We start from the raw sequence: 18,635 nt of genomic DNA, 5'->3' as shown, positions 1-18,635 counted from the left end.
TAGTGTTGATGCTACAAACGAGCATACACGCTATGGCAAATATGTCAACGACAGTGGAAAGTCTTATGCAAATAGTACAGTGAGAGTAAAATACTTTGCAGGAAGTCCTTACCTTTGTCTTTTTGCAAATAAGAAAATAGATATTGGTACAGAAATAAGGTATTTATTTATTCATTTGCATTTCTAATGATCCACCCAAGACAACCGGTTTATATAAAGCACTAATCCCTTTATTTAGCTTTATCTTTCTTTGCATACGTACTCTAAATTCAGGTATCAAATTAGGGAATTTTAAGGATTATTGGTCAGGAGCACATTTTTTTAACACTTTAGATTAACTTTGAACATTAGTAACGTGTAAACTTTTATTCCCGCTTAAACACATGTTTGTGTCTCCACATAATACCAACAACAATTAAGTCCACAAACTTTTCTTTGTGCGACATAATATCATTTTTAAACTCATATAAAATCACACAACAAACTTTCATTACAGATAAAAAACATTTGTGATGCTTGAATGCAATCAGAGCTGAGCAATAAAAATGAGACTGGAAAATACTCCTCCCTAGTTCTCGCTCAGTTGTTTGTTTTGTAAAGAATTAGTTATTATTGTTTTCTTCTTATTATTTTTTCATAGGTATAGCTATGGAAAAATAATAAAGGCTTAGTTGGAGGAAATTGGTAGGTTGTTTAAGAATTTTTTAATTTATTGCCAGATATCTTAATTTCTTTATAATTTTCTGATTTCAAAGTTATATTTGAACACGGTAAATTTTTAGCACTCCATATCTAACGCAATGATCAATTCATTGACGTTGTACTGCACCATTATGTCATAAAATTATACTGTTTTGAGAAAGTGCGTAGCATCCTCTGTAATAAATTTGGTTAAACATATGGTAATTTGTGTTTAGAACAACTATAAAAGACCATTTACTTTGGAGATGCTCGTGAGTATAGTTTGGAATGTTATATCCCTTTCTCTTATAATCAAGCGTAATTCAGGTATTCATTAATTCATTCATTCATTCACTTTTACTTTAGGATGATGCCACTGTGGGAGATGCCGAAGCAAATCAATAAGCCAATAAGGCGAAAGAAGTGGAAATAATATTATCCTTTATTCAATATTATATATTAAGTGCAGTAAATGACCAATTAAACGTAATGGGTGTTTATTGAAACAACGATTAAATATTACATTGGGATTACTAGTTGCGTTTCTTTCGCTTTAAAGGTACTGTCCGATTAAAAAACAATATCTTTTCTTTTATTTTATTAAGTATCAAAAATAACGAAGATTGCACTCTTAAACAACAAAGATTTATCCAATACTTAACACCATCGTTTGTTTGTTTTAATCTTGCTGCACTAGCCTACCATCTTCATGAACTTTCGAACGCGGCAAAAGGACTGGGTCAATTCATTATTCAGCACATTTTTGCTTGTGACGTAGTTACCTGGCTTCTTATTAGGCGAACGACTAAATGTTTATTTATAATTTTTTTCCTTTGTTTAAAAAAGTTCTTCATGAAGATAGCAATGAATGAAAATAATTCGCAGGTTCTAAGATTTCAATTCGAGCCGGAAAGAACAGCGAATGATGAGCTAGTTCCGACTTTTCAAGACGTAGACGAACATAATATTGGAAACCTTGTTGCTCCTACTCCTAAATGTGAGAGGATGCCCTCTGAAGTGTAGAATGTTTTTGCTGTCACGAGACAGACTCTCAGTCTTTTTCAGGAATATTTGAGTAGGTGTGCGATGATTCGCACGTGTAAATCAAGTAACGCGTGCGATGTAAAACGCACGTGCAAAGAATGTTACGCCTGCGATACGGGCTCCGAGGTTATTTTTGTTGCGCATTCATTTTGCGGTAGAAAAGTGGGGGACGTTTTAAATCGTGAACCCCAAACACGATGATCGAGCGTGTACTGGTATAGCGACTCTCTCAATCCTAACTTCCTTTTCTACATGTCCGAAATAGTATGCATGACTATACTGTCATTTTTATATTTATTGTTTATTTTTCACAAGCAAATAGGCAAAAATATGCTTTGTTTTCAAATTAAAAAAAATCTTTATCCATGTGGCTTAAATAAAACTTCAAAATTCATTCAAAAAGTTCAGCTACACTTAAACAAAATTTTTACAGAAAAAAATTTATACCGTCCGTGGGTTTCGGTTTTACAGGCATAAAGAAAAAATCCATTAAATTCGGACCTGCTATGGTTTCCAATTATTTTGTCAAATGAAAAAATTATCTACAATTAAATCCATGATAAAATGTCTATTCCGCCTGTAAGTGCAGTTTTGCAGACTTGCTTCATCCGTGCTCCGTCGGCGTTCACCTCCGCATTAGTTAAGAACCGCATGGCTGGATTTCTTGTGTAAGACCTGGTTACCAACGACGAAGGGGCCAGGCAAAAGAGATTTATGTCTACGTAGTTCTTTTAACTAAGTCAGGAGTCGGTGAATTAGCTAGGATGGTCAGGTTGGCTATGAATAGGCTTGCTCGTGGATTAAAAGGACCAGGACTATTCAATAATTTCTGAGATCTATGGATTTTATAGGTTGATTTTGAAAACTCAATATTTATTTTTCAGGCGTGCGATTAATCACACGCCTTAAACGATTTAGGCGTGTGCCAAGGCGTGCGCGTGCGATCGCACGCCTCTCCTGAAAAAGACTGGACTCTATTAAATATTTTCAATTACATGGTATAAAAGTTTCTACTCCTTCATGAGTAATTCTTAGATGCGAGTGTGATTGAGTAATATTGTAATATTTTTCAGATAAAAAATGTATTACGGAACACGAAGAATTCCGAGCGGTGGTTTTATTGAAGAGTACGCTGTGAACATCTTTGGTGGCACTCCATGACAGAGAGTTTCGAACGACCACCTAGTTACCAGCCCCCACTCACCTCCTTAACATCCTTTTCTTTCCTCCGTTCAGATATTTCTCTGACTTTTGGTTTTTCCTTATACGGAAGATTTTTTTTTGGATCCTTGAGCAGCGAAAAAAAAATTTTATCCTGTTTTTTTCGACTGTTGTTAGTGCAATTCACAACAGCGCACCACGACATTATTCTGCCTCTCAACCTTACTGAATGTGCGATCTGAGTCTAATCTCTCTGTGGCGGGACATCTAGCGAAGAGGAAACTAATTTTTGATTATTGATTGGTTGTCTTTAGAGTAGCTGAAACAACTATGCAACCCTAAGGCTAAAGTCATATTGAACTTCAAGTTTTATTAGCGAAAGCTTCTTACTTAGGTTCGTACAGAATTAGCACAGTGTGTGTTTACCTTAAGGTCTAGACACATCTCTCGCCTTCGATTTTTTAATTCCATATGAATAATTCATAAAAAGCGGTCTTTCACAATTCAGGGGGTAAAATTACCAAAATTTTTAAACATATAATAAAATATCAGCCCTGGCCCACGTTTTATCTATTTTGGTCAGTTCGGCGCGCTCCAGGTAAATACGTCACACGCGACATATTATTTCAGCCTCGCTTTAGTGCCTATCATCCGCCATCCATATAAACAATCGAAGTGAGAGACCGCATGCTTTTTTGTAAACAAGAATGAGATGTTGTTCAGTTAGTGTTAGGAAAGAAAACAAATAATTATTTAATTATTTTATAGAAATTAGTTCCAAATAAGAATTTTTTGTCAAAATTTTAGTTGATTTTTAATCGGACAGTACCTTTAAGTCTAATTTTAGCTTTATCTTTTTATGAATGTACACCCTGGACTTTCTTCAAGCGTAAGCGGTTATTCATAGTTACGGGTCAATTACGGCAACACTAAAGTACATTTTATAAAGAAAGATTGTTTCTTTCTAAAATATGTTATATATCCTTTGTTCATTATTTTCAATCGAATATATATGTCTACTCAAACTTGCTGTTTTAATTTATTATGAACGAAAGAAAAATGAGAAATATGGTGGACTCTACAAATTTTTAAATAGTTACGAACTTAACTGGTAGGCTTCGGCTTTTAAATACCAGCACAATAGCAGATGCTTATGAGTTACTACCTTGAAAAAAATAATATCAATTCACAAAAGCAGTTATGCATTATACAGACATGGCAAGAATATTTTGCGAAGTTTTGACATGTTACATAGTTAACTTGGTGTTATAGTTTTCTAGCATTGTAGGTACTAAAGAATGTAAAATTAAAAAAGGAGTTTAAAGGTAACAATTCACTGGACTCACAAAAAGAAATCCAAACGTTTTTAAGTCTAAGCTGGCTCAGATTTATTAAAAAAGCACTTAAGGTCAAAGGTCGAAACAGTCAGAGCAATATATTAGTTGGAGTAATATACCAACCCAAGTTTTTGATTCACGAACAAGAACTGTGGTTAGAAAAGGTAATAGTCTACTAAGTAAAGTAAGTTACATGTGACAGGGACAAATAATCTTGACTGGAGATATGAACATTGACTTATTTAAAGAACAAAATATAAGTCAACAGTACTTGGACATGTTGCAGTCTTAGGACTTACATCAACATATAACGAAACCTACAAGACAAAAAGCGTGTATTGACCATATTTGGACAAATAACCCTAGCAAAGTTAAAGTACAAGACGTGTTACCGGCAGACGAAGTGAGTGACCACGATGGAACGTATATCTTTATTAACGTTAGACCAGACTGGTTCAAAAAGTGCTATAGGTATATCCGTAATATTAAAACATTTGATGCAAATTTGTATGTGAAAGATTTAATGTCGTCTATGCTTCAGAAGAAAAACTCTCCATTTTTAACGATTTAACGAAAGAATGTATTGACAGACATGTTCCACTTATTTGAAACACAATCACTCCAGCGCCAGCACCTTGGATGCGTGATCCTGCTATACTAGAGTTAGGGGTCATCTACAAAATTCGTAGCAATTCGTATCAAAAAAATTCGTATATGCTATACGAATTTTCTTTTGCCATACAGTAATTAAATTCGTATGAAATTTTTCTAAAATCGTATAAAATTCGTATGAGTTTTTAATTAAATTCGTATGAGTTTTAAATTAAATTCGTATGAGTTTTAAATTAAATTCGTATGAGTTTTAAATTAAATTCGTATGAGTTTAAAAAAATTTGTATGAGTTTTAAATTAAATTCGTATAAGTTTTAAATTAAATTCGTATGAGTTAAATTCGTACGAGTTTAACAAAAAATTCGTATGAGATTTTAATTAGATGCGTATGGTTTAAAAAAAAAGAAAATCGTTTGACATTGTATTAAATTCGTATATGAGTTTTAAAATAAAATTCGTTTGAGTTTTTATAATTAGATGCTGCTATGGTTTTTTAAAAAAAATGCGATCTAAAAAAAACATTTCTATCGCCGTTTTTCGTTTTAAAACTTTTAAAAAGCAATCTAAAAAAGCTTTTCTATAGTGGTTTTTCGATTTAAACTTTTAAAATGCGATTTAAAAAAACATTTCTATCGCCGTTTTTCGATTTTTAAACTTTTAAAATGCGATCTAAAAAAACATTTCTATCGCCGTTTTTCGTTTTAAACTTTTAAAATGCGATCTAAAAAAACATTTCTATCGCCGTTTTTAGTTTTTAAACTTTAAAAATGCGATCTAAAAAAACATTTCTATCGCCGTTTTTCGTTTTTAAACTTTTAAAATGCGATCTAAAAAACATTTCTATTAAAATTAAAGTTTCCTTCTTTGTTAAAATATAATAATTTCTATCTCTTAAAAGCTTTATTTAACCCGCGCAACCAACAATGCCTTCTCGCTAGTTTATTTAGTTTCCACGCAAAACATTTGTTTAATAAAAATATGAAACAATGGCTCTTCGTGTCACATTGATAAAGTTGATAACATTTGCAATTATGCTATTGGGAATAGTTATGTTAACACTATTTAACAATAGTTACGCGCAGTTATAATAAGCTATTTTTTCTTCGATAATCTTTTGTTTATTACGCGCAAGTTAATGACTTACAAGACTCGCAAGATAATTAATAAGAACAAAAGACAAACAACTACCGCCTCCGAGAAAAAGGTGTGAAACTTGAGCGTACGCGTACGCTTACATCTGGACTGTACTGTATGTAATAATAAATTTTGCTTTTTTTTGTGGTAAACATAAGCGATCATCTACAAAATAAATTATTTAATCTAACTTAAAAAGTCCGAAATATTCCATCAAAAAGCTAATAATTGAAATACATATGCATAATGTCAGAATTATTCCACCACGTCCAACAACAACAACAACAACAGCAACAACAACAACAACAACAACAACAAAAATACATGCACGAAGGCACTTACCGGGACATAATGTGTGATGTGTTTTTCAAACACATAGCGGGACACATTTTCTATTGGAGATATCTTAAATAACTATACAGTGGGCTGTTCGCAATTACGAACAAAATCAGTTTTCGGCATAAAGAATGATAAAACATGTCGCTATAGCGTGTCCCGCTATGTTTCCTACAGGTAATTGTTGTTATGTCATGTCCCGCTATTTTTTACCCAAATTTTTGTTGCTATTTTAGATACGACTATTTTTATTGAACTGTCTTTACTGGCTAATTTAAATTTTATAACCTTCCAAATTGTAAACCTAGAGGAATAACCCTAACGTACATATATGTTTTTCCATAAGCTGATAAAATCCAGACCACATATATATAAGGTTAGCCTTTCTAATTCACGTCGACACTCTGCAATTGGCCGCGGCTAATGCCAAGGTGTTAACAAAACCACTTGATTCACGTCGATATGTATTCACAATTTATTATTTATTGAAGTTGGATGTGACTTAAATCTACGAAAGTTTTGTTTTCAATTTCTAATAAATTTATCTTTGATTTTATCTGGTATTCGTGTATAGAGTAGCATATTATCACAGACATGATGTAAATTGGCGACATGAAACACAAGTTTGCTAACTTAGAGCAAGCAAATGCTAGTTCACGTTGCAATTTTTTCGCCGACAGAAAATACATTAAATTAGAAAGATTGATGTTTGACTTTATATATTTAGGGTTTGTTTTCGTACACGTTTTTTATAAGAACCCGGTTTATAAGAACGTTTAGGCTGAGATTTTGCCAAAAATTAAGAGCATATAAAGTACTCAACCTGAATAACTTCATAGACTATAAGAATAAAATAATGAGTCTACAATTGCTAAATATATTACAATTAAGGAACATTTGACGCCGAAAAAGCGTAAAAATAAGAACATAAACATCTGCTGAAATTTAGACGTTCTTATAAAAAAACATGACCCTATTAAAATGAAAGCAGATTTAAACTTGCAAGAAAATATATTTAAAGGAGTATAACTAAAAAAATCAAATATTTTCTGAAGTAATCATAATTTGTATTAGTCTTTCTTGCTTGTGAAATATGTTGTAAACACTATATACTTTTCTTTCTTGATGGTTTTAAATTGGATGGAGGGATGAATAAGGGATAAATATGCTGTGTATGGACAAACTTACCAGGCAAAAAATACACTTTTTGCCCTTTAGAGTTTCAATAAATATTGATTCATGTGAACAGGGGGCTTCTCCAACCACCGTCCCTGGCAAAGACTCTTGAAAATATGTCCATTGTCAACTTTTACAGATATAAAAAAAGTATGAGAACAAAAGAGTGTAGAATAAAAAAGGGTGGAAATTATGTGTGAATCGCATTAATTATTTCGCACAAACATCCCAAAATGGCAATTTGTATTAATAAGTTTCACGCTACGCAAAAGATTGACACTAACGCAAATTGAATTATACATGCTTAAATACTGTAAAATATCCTATTAAAACCAAATTTTACTATTCCTATCAATGTTTTACTCAAAATGCTAAAATAATTATGTCTGGTACATAATTACTATATTTTATAATTATCTTGTTAAATAAAGAATTATATACGTTCTACATCACATAAAGTATTGTTTTGTCTCTTTTTCATGAATGCTCTTTTTAAATCATTAAAGAGACAATGATTGAATAACCTGGTGTTAACTCAGTTTGTGCTACATTTGTATTGTTACTCATTTTTTGAATGTTTTTTCTTTTTTAGATCAGCCTTTATCAAAACATCCACTGTCGGCATTTTCAAAAAATTGAGCGAAAAGGTACGTATAACGCCCAAATACTAAAACATTCAATAAACTTTTTCAGAAGTTCAATTTTAAATAAAAAGATTTGTATATATCATAGAATTTCCAAATTTTGTAGATCAATCTCGAAGACATCGACTTAAAGCTTCTTTCTTTTCAGAAAACTGATTTAAAATGTTTTTATTTTTTTACTTTAGACATTCTTGTTATACGGACATTGAAATGGAAGAAAGGTTTGTAATGTTTTTTACGTTTTCAAAATGCAGCCTATAAATGTTGTTTAGACGTTCTTAATTTACCGTAAATGACGAATAAGCGGGTAGAGAGCTTATTTAATTTAAGCCATTAAAGGGGGCGCCTAATTACACAGGGGTGCTTATTTAGCAGGAGGCAAGGTTTTTGTAATTCAGGGTATTACCGTAATTCGGTGATAATTGCTACATAGGTGTAGTACTTGGATTTACATTTTGGTTATATTTTTATTAAAAAAAAATTGTAGTCGAGCTTCATAAAGCCTTATAATAATCTTACCATGTTCTTAAATTTGGGCACTTATGTTCTTATATAGTTTGTTTTAGGAAGCCTAAAAAACAATTTCGAACATAAAAAAATGACGCCCACCATTGTCAGGTGATTAAGAAAAATTCACACTAAAAACGCAGTTTCCTGCGGCGCGGCACATTCCTGCAAATTATTGCGTTTTTTTGCCACGTTGGATTTTTATTTTTGTATACAATAGAAAAAATCACGTTATTTCAGAATATCTATATCCGTGTTCTAAACACCTTTGACGTCGAGACCTTATCGTTAATGTCTATTTCAGTGATCATAATGCAGTCAAGCTAAACTTTCTGTAACATAGATGTTTACAAAACCTTCTAAAAGGGGTAATTTAAATGGATTTTGTTCTTAGAACGAAATATATTTATTGGGCTTACTTTATTGTTGTTGTTTTTTTAAACTTATTAGACTTTGTTCCAGATAACAGGCATCGCGTTTTTGGTTTCTGAGGATAGCCTCATACTGCACGTTATATTTTACTCTCATATTTATTATCTCTGTTGATAGCTGAAATCTTCAAGATATACCATTTTAATAATACTGATTAATTGAGATAAACAGTGTTAGCTTGCCACAAGGTCTTAAACTTGATTATCCAAATAAACAAAGTCAATATTTCTTTCAAAATAGCGATCAATTACAAATATACATGCCATTTTGTTAGGTTTTGAAATTTGTTTACCTTTTTCTTCATAAAAATGGCAAAAACGTGATTTACTTCATGAAACTTTGCAAGTAGTAAGTTATACCATTCCTGATTAAAATAAGAAAAAAATGAGAAAATGTGGTTTACTTAAAGAGGTAATATTCTGTGGCAAACATAAGGTAAAATTTGTGGTTTACCATGAATGTGGTATACCTAAAACCTTATTAATTTTCCTACTTTCGTCGACTGTTTTTTTAATACACTGCATTCATTCCGTTAACAGCTGTTTTGTACGATGTTTATACTGTTATTTTAGCCTATTCTCGATTGTAGAAGGATGTCCGTTTCATTGTGTTTCAAAGTTAACGGCGCACGTAAACGGAATTAATGCACAAACAGCCAAGCCTTTGACAGACAGATTACAATTAAGCAGTGTTAAAAAATTTGACATTCAGAATATTTCAGTTAACAATATTAAAATCTATCATCCTATTTTACGAGGACTCAAAATAGGACGCAAATTTACCTAAAGGGATTGAAGGGAAGAAAGATTGTAATGTAGCAGTGTCAAGACACTTTAACATTGGGTATACTTCAGTTGTTGTAAAGTATGTCAAAATGATCATTTAGCGGGACACATCTTATTTTGTTAAACATAGCGATATATTATTCTGCGTAATGATAATATATCGTCTTATGTTAGAAGGACTCGGAAAAGGACGCAAATTTTCCTAATTCGAATTAAGGGAAGAAAGATTGTAATATAGCAGTGTCAAGAAACTTTATCATTGGGTATACTTCAGTTGTTGTAAAGTATGTCAAAATGGTCATTTAGCGGGACACAGCAAATTTTATAAAACAATGCGATAAAATATTATGCTGAATCATAATGTATCGTGATATTCGGAAAAGAATGCAAATTTACCTAAAGCGAGTGAAGGGAATGAAGGATTTTAATATAGCAGTGTCAAGAAACTCTAACATTCGGTATACTACAGTTGTTGTAAAGTGTGTGAAAATGATCACTTAGCGGGACAAAGGAAATTTTATAAAACAATGCGATATAATGTTCTGCTTAATCATAATGTATCGTAATATTCTATAAGAACTCGGAAAAGAATGCAAATTTGCCTAATTCGAATGAAGGGACAGAAGGATTGTAATGTAGCAGTGTCAAGCAACTTTAACATTGGGTATACTTCAGTTGTTGTAAATTATGTCAAAATGGTCATTTAGCGGGACACAGGAAATTTTATAAAACAATGCGATATAATGTTCTGCTTAATGATAATGTATCGTAATATTCTATAAGAACTCGGAAAAGAATGCAAATTTACCTAAAGTGAGTAAAGGGAAAGAAGGATTGTAATATAGCAATGACAAGAAACTTTAGCATTGTGTATACTTCAGTTGTTGTAAAGTATGTCAAAATATATAATAAAAAAGTACAATAATAAATTCTTGTTCATTAAACAAAGGATACTTACTGACTTTTTATATTTATCTGTTAGGCACCTGCATGTAAAATTTTTAGGCGTCATACCTCTGAGAGCCTTTGGCCATTCTTATGAATATTCTCATGAAATGAATGGTCTTATAAAATTTCATAATAAGGAAATTCATTAGAATTATTCTTAGAAATTTTGATACACACCCCAATATTTTTCGTTAAGAGAAATCATTTTGCCCAAAAAAATCCAAAAAAACTTTGCATTTAGCGGCATAGTTTGCCAGCCGTCGAACCGGTTTTGCAAACGATAAATGTAAAGCCGTCGTATTAAAGTTTATTACTAAAGATGTAATGGCTCAGTTGGCTAATAGGTCGTGGGTTCGAATCCCCAGAAGGTACTTTCTCTAAAAGAAAATTTGTGTAAAAAAGCCTGATGATGACGTAGTCACCCATATTGTTAGTTAGTTAGGAGTGGGAAAGCAATACTATCCTCGCTAGCGAGATGGCAATAAAAACGTTTTACATCTGAGCAGAACTAAAATGAAATAAAGAGAATTTAAACATCAGGGGTAAGTTTTTCACACATTCCATGAGCGCCGCTGTTAGCGTAAAAATAATAATATCTTTTATACTTCTTGATAATTGTTTTAAGTTTGTCTAAGGTATCAATCTCTTTCGAAAATTCTTAATGTCATAATATGTTTTAACACCCCCAGATAAAATAGGGTTGAAATTAAATACTTGAGAACTTAGGTTGCTCCACTCAAAGAAAGTTCTGGCTCAAGCCATGACATGTATTATAAATATAAATAATACTTATTATGTTAAAAACGGTGACAATAGGCCTAGATTGCTTGGAACTAATTAAATTCAGTGTGAAATATTGCAGCTATTATTCTACTAGTTCAAATGTAAATATTAAATTTTGTGTCCCGCTAAGTGCTTTCATGACGAAGTGCATAAGATGTCCCGATATGTGCGTGATATACCGGCATTTGTTGTAAAATATTTAAAGCTGTTTTAACTAATGTTGCTGCAATACAAATTTTACTTTTATCAATGACAACCATTTTATACCAGATATAACACATTTTGATCAACATCTTTGATTTTTGGGCGACCTACAGTACAGTCCAGATGTAAGCGTACGCCTACGCTCAAGTTTCACACCTTTTTCTCGGAGGCGGTAGTTGTTTGTCTTTTGTTCTTATTAATTATCTTGCGAGTCTTGTAAGTCATTAACTTGCGCGTAATAAACAAAAGATTATTGAAGAAAAAATAGCTTATTATAACTGCGCTTAACTATTGTTAAATAGTATTAACATAACTATTCCCAATAGCATAATTGCAAATGTTATCAACTCTATCAATGTGACACGAAGAGCCATTGTTTAATATTTTTATTAAACAAAGGTTTTGCGTGGAAACTAAATAGACTAGCGACAAGGCATTGTTGGTTGCGCGGGTTAAATAAAGCCTTTACGTGATAGAAATTATTTTATTTTAACAAAGATTGAAAATTTTTTCAGATTGCATTTTAAAACTTTAAAAACGAAAAATGGCGATAGAAATGTTTTTTTAGATTGCATTTTAAAACTTTAAAAACGACAAACGACGATAGAAATGTTTTTTTAGATCGCATTTTAAAAGTTTTAAAACGGAAAACGGCGATAGAAATTTTATTTTAGATTACATTTTAAAAGTTTAAAAACGAAAAACGGCGATAGAAATGTTTTTTTAGATCGCATTTTAAAAGTTTTAAAACGGAAAACAGTGATAGATATTTTTTTTTAGATCGCATTTTAAAAGTTTTAAAACAAAAAACGGCGATAGAAATGTTTTTTTAGATCGCATGTTAAAAGTTTTAAAACGAAAAACTGAGATAGAAATGTTTTTTAGAATGCATTTTAAAAGTTTAAAAACGAAAAACGGCGATAGAAATATTTTTTTAAATCGCATTTTAAAAGTTTTAAAAGGGAAAACGGCGATAGAAATTTTTTTTTTTTAGATCGCATTTTAAAAGTTTAAAAACGAAAAACGGCGATAGAAATGTTTTTTTAAATCGCATTATAAAAGTTTTAAAACGGAAAACAGCGATAAAATTTTTTTTTTTTAGATCGCATTTTAAAAGTTTAAAAACAAAAAACGGCGATAGAAATTTTTTTTTAGATCGCATTTTAAAAGTTTAAAAACGAAAAACTGCGATAGAAATGTTTTTTTAGATCGCATTTTAAAAGTTTAAAAACGAAAAACTGCGATAGAAATGTTTTTTTAGATCGCATTTTGAAAGTAAAAGCTTGTGATTTTAAATATATAAGATTAAAATCGCGTTACTATAATTAGTTTCGTTGTTAAAAAAAATTAAAATTTAATGGCCTTCGCGTTTAATTTATTCTCGCGCAGAGTATTGTTTCTAAACAATGTTTCTTGCTATGCTTTTGTTTTTAACACGAAGCAATTATTTTCGCGCAATTTGAAAGGAACTCGCTATCCTATTGTTTTTTTTAATGAAAGCAATTATTTTTGCAAGTTGAGCGTACGCGTACGCTTACATCTGGACTGTACTGTACTTTGTGTCCCGCTAAGTGCTTCAAATTACAAAGTCTGTTGTAGCGAAATTTGCTACATAGGGGGACATCGTCTAAGCTATGAAAACGTGTTAATTAGACTAAACTACGTTGTTTTAGCCTAAGACATTTAGCGGGACAAAAAATGTCCCGGCAAATGAACGTGTCCCGCTAAGTGTTCCAAAATACACATGCATGTCCCGCTAAGTGCTCAGGTGTGAAAACAACAACAACAACAACAACAACAATAATAATAATAATAATAATAATAATAAACATTTAAAGTGGCTAGCATAGAAAATTGGTTGTTTCTACTGGAGGCGACTAGAACAAAAAAGAAACAAAAAAAATTATAAACCTTAGACTGCCTCAGCTCAATCAAACGTAGAACCATATTTTATAATCTGTGAAAATTAAAAAAAAAAAGAATTAAAAAAAAAAATTGAAAAGTGATCTCCATTAGAATTTTCCAAATACATTAGAGATGGAAGCCTTAAACGAAAGCAGAATTCCATTACAAGTCACTTGGTCTGGAAGATTATTCTACACTTTTGCAGCTCTAAACGGAAGGGATTTTTTGCCAAATCCCGTGTTGACCAAGGGCAGTGTGAATCTGTTTTTCAAAGCTCCTTTTTTTTGATGATTGTGGCAGTTTTTTGCCAAAATCTTTCTGCCTGCCACGCGGTTGTTAGATCCAAAGGGGCTTACCGCGGTAAACCCCTCTGGATCTAACATTAAAAAAGGTCTATGTAACTAGACTTTCTAGCTAGCTCTGTATTAGTTTTATAAAGGTAAATTGAGGAGAATTGAGGAAAAAATTGTTAAAAACTACTATTTTTAAAGATTTTTTGAACATCTACTTTTGGAGACTTGTTGAAATTTGGGGAGACTTTTTAAGACTGAGGAGAATTGCGGAGTATTAAGAAGGTGTGACAACCCTGCCAAACGTTTTAGTTTACTGATTTATATTTAATACAATTTCACTTTGTGCAATAAAAATCAATCTTGTTTGTGTTCTATAATATAACACTGAATGAATAACAAGTACATCGCTAGCTAGCTTGATTACAAAACCAGGAATTTAAGGCAAACAATTCAATTTTTTCATTAAAGGGGTTACAAGACAAGCTGTTGATTTTTGCTTTAGTGACTGCACAACTAAAGTTAACGTTCCTTCCACTTGATGTTAAGACGAGCTTTAACAACATTAAAGTAAAAATTGTAACGTTGAGTATTATAACTTTTAAAAATGAAGAAACATACCGTAAAGATAATCATGCGCCCTTGATGATTGAGCTGGAGGCTTTGTAATTGTTCTGGTCACAAACATTTTGGTATAAAGTTATGTGTTAAAAAACTAAATGTTGGCTACAATTTGTTTACCCTCAGTCCTCTGGCTACGCCATTACATGAGGAACATGTTGTTATGGTGGCGTAGAACAATCTATAATGGTACCGTGTAAACAAACAAACATGGTCGCAATTTTTTCTAACAACAAGAAAGTGACAACATAGATACTATAGCTATATAGCCCAGTTTTAAAATGGCAAAACCTCCACCATTTACCCATATGTCTGCATCAGGAAATGGAGAGGTGTATGATTTATTTGATGCAAATAAATTTGAGCAATTTGGTTGGAGATGTACAACAAATGAAACAGGATTCAAATCAGATACTTTGATTGGAAATTGGAACGAAGAAAGATATGATGTCAAATATTTAGCCAAAAATAAAACTATTCCTTCGCAGGTAACAGCCAATATTTTAGTCTGAGTCACTTGACTTTAGTTATCACGATTTCTGTCTGAGCTTAGTTTTCCTGAAGGCGTATTGTTCGCACAAACAAATGTTCTGAAATTACATGCGTGCAAGATTACAAGTTTCGCCACAATTTAAGGCTAGGCCTTAAATTGTGCCGAAAATCAGGCCTTGTATTCATTCCCTAAGGATGTGTGGCGAAAAACAGATGAAGAAAAGCTTTTAAAATCATTTTCCGGCAATCTAAAAAATTTAAAATGTAATATCCACCCCTTGGTCGTCGGTAAAGCAGTTGCTAAGCAACCAGTTAAACAACTTGAAGGCCAAAAAGTACCTTAACAACTTAAGGCCTAGTTATCCTGTACTTTATAAAAATCGTTCAGTATAAGCGAAATTACGATAAAAATTAGTTTGGGATGTAAAGAATATGATAATTTTAATTATCTCTAACGTCGTTTGTCTGGTCCAGGCCACATTGTTATGACAGGTTTCTGGAAGGGTTCTGGAAAGTTTGCTTTTTTTCTTTCTGGTTTTATTTCGCTTTGCAGCGTGTCCCTCCATCTTTGTAGGTTATAACACTATTTCCAACTAAACATGTTTTACATTGGTGTGAACGGGGATATGCAAGACTCCAATTTATAAAACTGCATTAAAACATATTTCATGTCAGGTATTAATGGGATATTATGTCTTCCTTTCCGTAGTTCGGATCTGTCTGATTAATTAATTTCTGAAGTAAATAATGATATGTTGTTGGTTTAACAAACACTGGTATGTTCACTCGCCACAATGATTTTACCATTTGAATATTATGAAATTTAAACTGGTGAAAACCATAGTTCGAGGAAAGTAATTTTAAGTCTTCATGCCGTATGATTTTGCATTTATTCTAATTTTATTTTAGTTCAGCCATTACTTTGTTTCAACAAATAAATCAGATTTCAAAGCTGATAAAAACATCGAACAAGTGCCGACACAAGTCAAGCTACTTGGAGGTAATATAAACTGGCTTATTGTAGCATGCTGAGGCACAAAAAACAGACACGTTACCCAATTTTATTATTCTTTAGAAGCTCCTTGTGAGCCTCGCACATTCCCCCGTCATCAACCAGAACTCGATCCGCTACATTTTAAACAACACTACAATACCTTCGAAAGTACCTCCATGGCTGCTTATAAAGATCCCAGAGTAATGAGCAGCTAGCGTAATGTTTCGAACCAAACGAGTGTATACAATTTTTAATAACACACTATAAAATTTTTTATAAACTTTATTCGTGGTTTTAACACTCGTTCCAACTATCGAGGGCAGAAATGAGTTTTTCTAGTCTACAACATCTTCGGATCTATGGATTTTACCAATACAGTATTTTAAGCCGCTGGGTCATCACTGTACATCTATATATTAATACGCCTAGTGTGTGTGTGGGTGTGTGCGTGTGTGAGTGTGTGAGTGTGTGTATGTGTGTGTTTGTGTTTACGACTTATGAGGACTTTCTGTGCGTTGCGAACTAACGCTACGGGGACCTTCTGCACTGTGCGACAAATTTCTCGGGCCCATAATACATTTTCCTTAAAAACAATTTTAAACTGCAAAATAAGGTTATTTATTCAGTTTACAAACAGTGTGTAATATGGCCTTTTGTCTTCTAATTAAGGCCTTGCACGTAAATCACGTGATTCCGCGAGCTTGCGCATGTTACCATTGGTTTAGTCCTTTCAGTCTTAAAGGACTACAACGTCCCAAATAGGTTTCCTAGACGCCATGGCCTTATATCACCGTCAACTACGTGAATAGCCTTCTAATAGCCGTAATATGGCCTATTACGGCCTACTTTAGGCCTTACACGTAAATCACGTGGTTACACGTGTCCGCGCAGGTTGCCATTGGTCTAGTGGTTCCACGTGTCCGCACAGGTTGCCATTGGTCTAGTCCTTGCAGTCTCAATGGACTACAACGTCCCAAATCGTTCTCCTTGGCGTCATGGCCTTATATTACCATTAACTACGTGCATAGCCTTCTAAAAGCCGTAACATGGCCTTTCGCGTTCTAATTAAGGCCTTACACGTAAATTACGTGATTCCACGTGTCCGTGGGGGTTGCCATTGGTCTAGTCCTTTCAGTCTCAAAGGACTACAACGTTCCAAAGCGGTTTCCTTGACGTCATAGCCTTATATCACCGTTACCTACGCGCATAGCCTTCTAATAGCCGTAATATGTCCTTTGCGGCCTACTTTAGGCCTTACACGTAAATCACGTGATTCTACGTGTCCGCGCATGTTGCCATTGGTCTAGTGGTTCCACGTGTTCGCGCAGGTTGCCATTGGTCTAGTCCTTTCAGTCTTAGTAGACTACCACGTCCAAACTCCTCTTCCTTGGGGCCATGACCGGATATCACCTTCAAGAACGCGCATAGCCTTCTGAAGGCTGTAAAATGGCGTTTTGCCGCCTAATAAAGGCCTTACACCTAAATCACGGCGTTCCACGTGTCCGCGCAGGTTGCCATTGGTCTAGTTCTTGCTGTCTCAATGGACTTCAGCGTGCCAAGTGCTTTCCTTGGCACCATGGCCTTATATCACCGTCAACTACGTGCATAGCCTTCTGAAAGCCATAACATGGCTTTTCGCGTTCTAATTAAGGCCTTACACGTAAATTACGTGATTCCACGTGTCCGTGGAGGTTGCCATTGGTCTAGTCCTTTCATTCTCAAAGGACTACAACGTCCCACAACGGTTTCCTTGACGCCATGTCCTTATATCATCGCCAACTGCGTGCATAGCCTTCTAATAGCCGTAATATGGCCTTTTGCGGCCTACTCTAGGCCTTACACGAAAATCACGTCGTTCTACGTGTCCGTGCAGGTTGCCATTGGTCTAATCCATGCTATCTCAATGGACTACAAAGAGCCAAATTTTTTCCTTGTCACCATGGCCTTATATCGCCGTCAACTACGTGCATAGTCTTCTAAAAGCCGTAATATGGCCTTTTGCGGCCTAATTAAGGCCTTGCACGTTAATCACGTGGTTCCACGTGTCAGCGCAGGTTGCCATTGTTCTAGTCCTTGCTTTCTCAATGGAATACAACGTCCCAATTCGTTTTCCTTGGCGTCATGGCCTTATATCAACGCCAACCACGTGCATTACCTTTCAAAAGCAGTAGTATGACCTTTCGTCTTTTAATTAAGGCCTCGCACGTAAATCCCGTGATTCCGCGTGCTTGCGCATGTTACCATTAGTCTAGTCCTTTCAGTTTTAATAGACTACCACGTCCAAAGTTCTTTTACTTGACGCCATGACTGCATATCACCTTCAATTACGCGCATAGCCTTCTAAAGGCTGTAATATGGCGTTTTGCCGCATAATAAAAGCCTTACACCTAAATCACATAGTTCCAGGTGTCCGCGCAGGTTGCCATTGGTCTAGTCCTTGCTGTCTCAATGGACTTCAGCGTGCCAAGTGTTGTCCTTGGCATCATGGCCTTATATCACCGTCAACTACGTGCATAGCCTTCTGAAAGCCATAACATGGACTTTCGCGT

The 18,635-nt window shown here is 33.8% G+C and overlaps 2 protein-coding genes and 2 long non-coding RNA genes across 4 annotated transcripts in view; 2 read left to right on the top strand and 2 right to left on the bottom strand.

The window, feature by feature from the left end:
• Positions 1 to 14,762, bottom strand: part of LOC130636118 (cilia- and flagella-associated protein 91-like) — a 45,254-nt gene extending 30,492 nt beyond the window's left edge. Inside the window, exon 1 of the mRNA XM_057445737.1 lies at positions 14,601 to 14,762. Coding sequence (XP_057301720.1) covers positions 14,601 to 14,667 — 67 coding nt within the window. The 5' untranslated portion in view covers positions 14,668 to 14,762. The remainder of the gene's footprint in view (positions 1 to 14,600) is intronic.
• LOC130636122 (uncharacterized) lies at positions 175 to 5,692 on the bottom strand. Its single transcript, XR_008982220.1, has 2 exons — positions 3,716 to 5,692; positions 175 to 1,232 (listed from the first exon to the last, which is right to left on the bottom strand). It is a non-coding gene; the product is annotated as an uncharacterized LOC130636122 (long non-coding RNA).
• LOC130636123 (uncharacterized) lies at positions 5,969 to 8,346 on the top strand. Its single transcript, XR_008982221.1, has 3 exons — positions 5,969 to 6,084; positions 8,074 to 8,128; positions 8,311 to 8,346. It is a non-coding gene; the product is annotated as an uncharacterized LOC130636123 (long non-coding RNA).
• Positions 14,763 to 14,776: 14 nt separating the features above from the next.
• On the top strand, positions 14,777 to 16,371 carry LOC130636121 (cilia- and flagella-associated protein 68-like). Its single transcript, XM_057445745.1, has 3 exons — positions 14,777 to 15,088; positions 16,002 to 16,092; positions 16,168 to 16,371. The coding sequence occupies exons 1-3, from the start codon at positions 14,882 to 14,884 to the stop codon at positions 16,299 to 16,301; spliced, it is 432 nt and encodes a 143-aa protein (XP_057301728.1). The 5' UTR covers positions 14,777 to 14,881; the 3' UTR covers positions 16,302 to 16,371.
• The last annotated feature ends 2,264 nt before the right edge of the window (positions 16,372 to 18,635 follow it).

Source organism: Hydractinia symbiolongicarpus, chromosome 3 (assembly GCF_029227915.1).
Source record: "Hydractinia symbiolongicarpus strain clone_291-10 chromosome 3, HSymV2.1, whole genome shotgun sequence".
In the NCBI taxonomy this organism is placed as follows: domain Eukaryota; kingdom Metazoa; phylum Cnidaria; class Hydrozoa; order Anthoathecata; family Hydractiniidae; genus Hydractinia; species Hydractinia symbiolongicarpus.
This window is presented reverse-complemented; position numbering and strand designations above follow the sequence as displayed.

Bases quoted from the DNA above. Each gene is read 5' to 3' on its own strand.
- LOC130636121 (XM_057445745.1), top strand. From the start codon at position 14,882: ATGGCAAAACCTCCACCATTTACCCATATGTCTGCATCAGGAAATGGA. The intron at 15,089-16,001 runs GTAACAGCCAAT...ATTTTATTTTAG, and splicing joins ATAAAACTATTCCTTCGCAG to TTCAGCCATTACTTTGTTTC. The intron at 16,093-16,167 runs GTAATATAAACT...ATTATTCTTTAG, and splicing joins ACAAGTCAAGCTACTTGGAG to AAGCTCCTTGTGAGCCTCGC.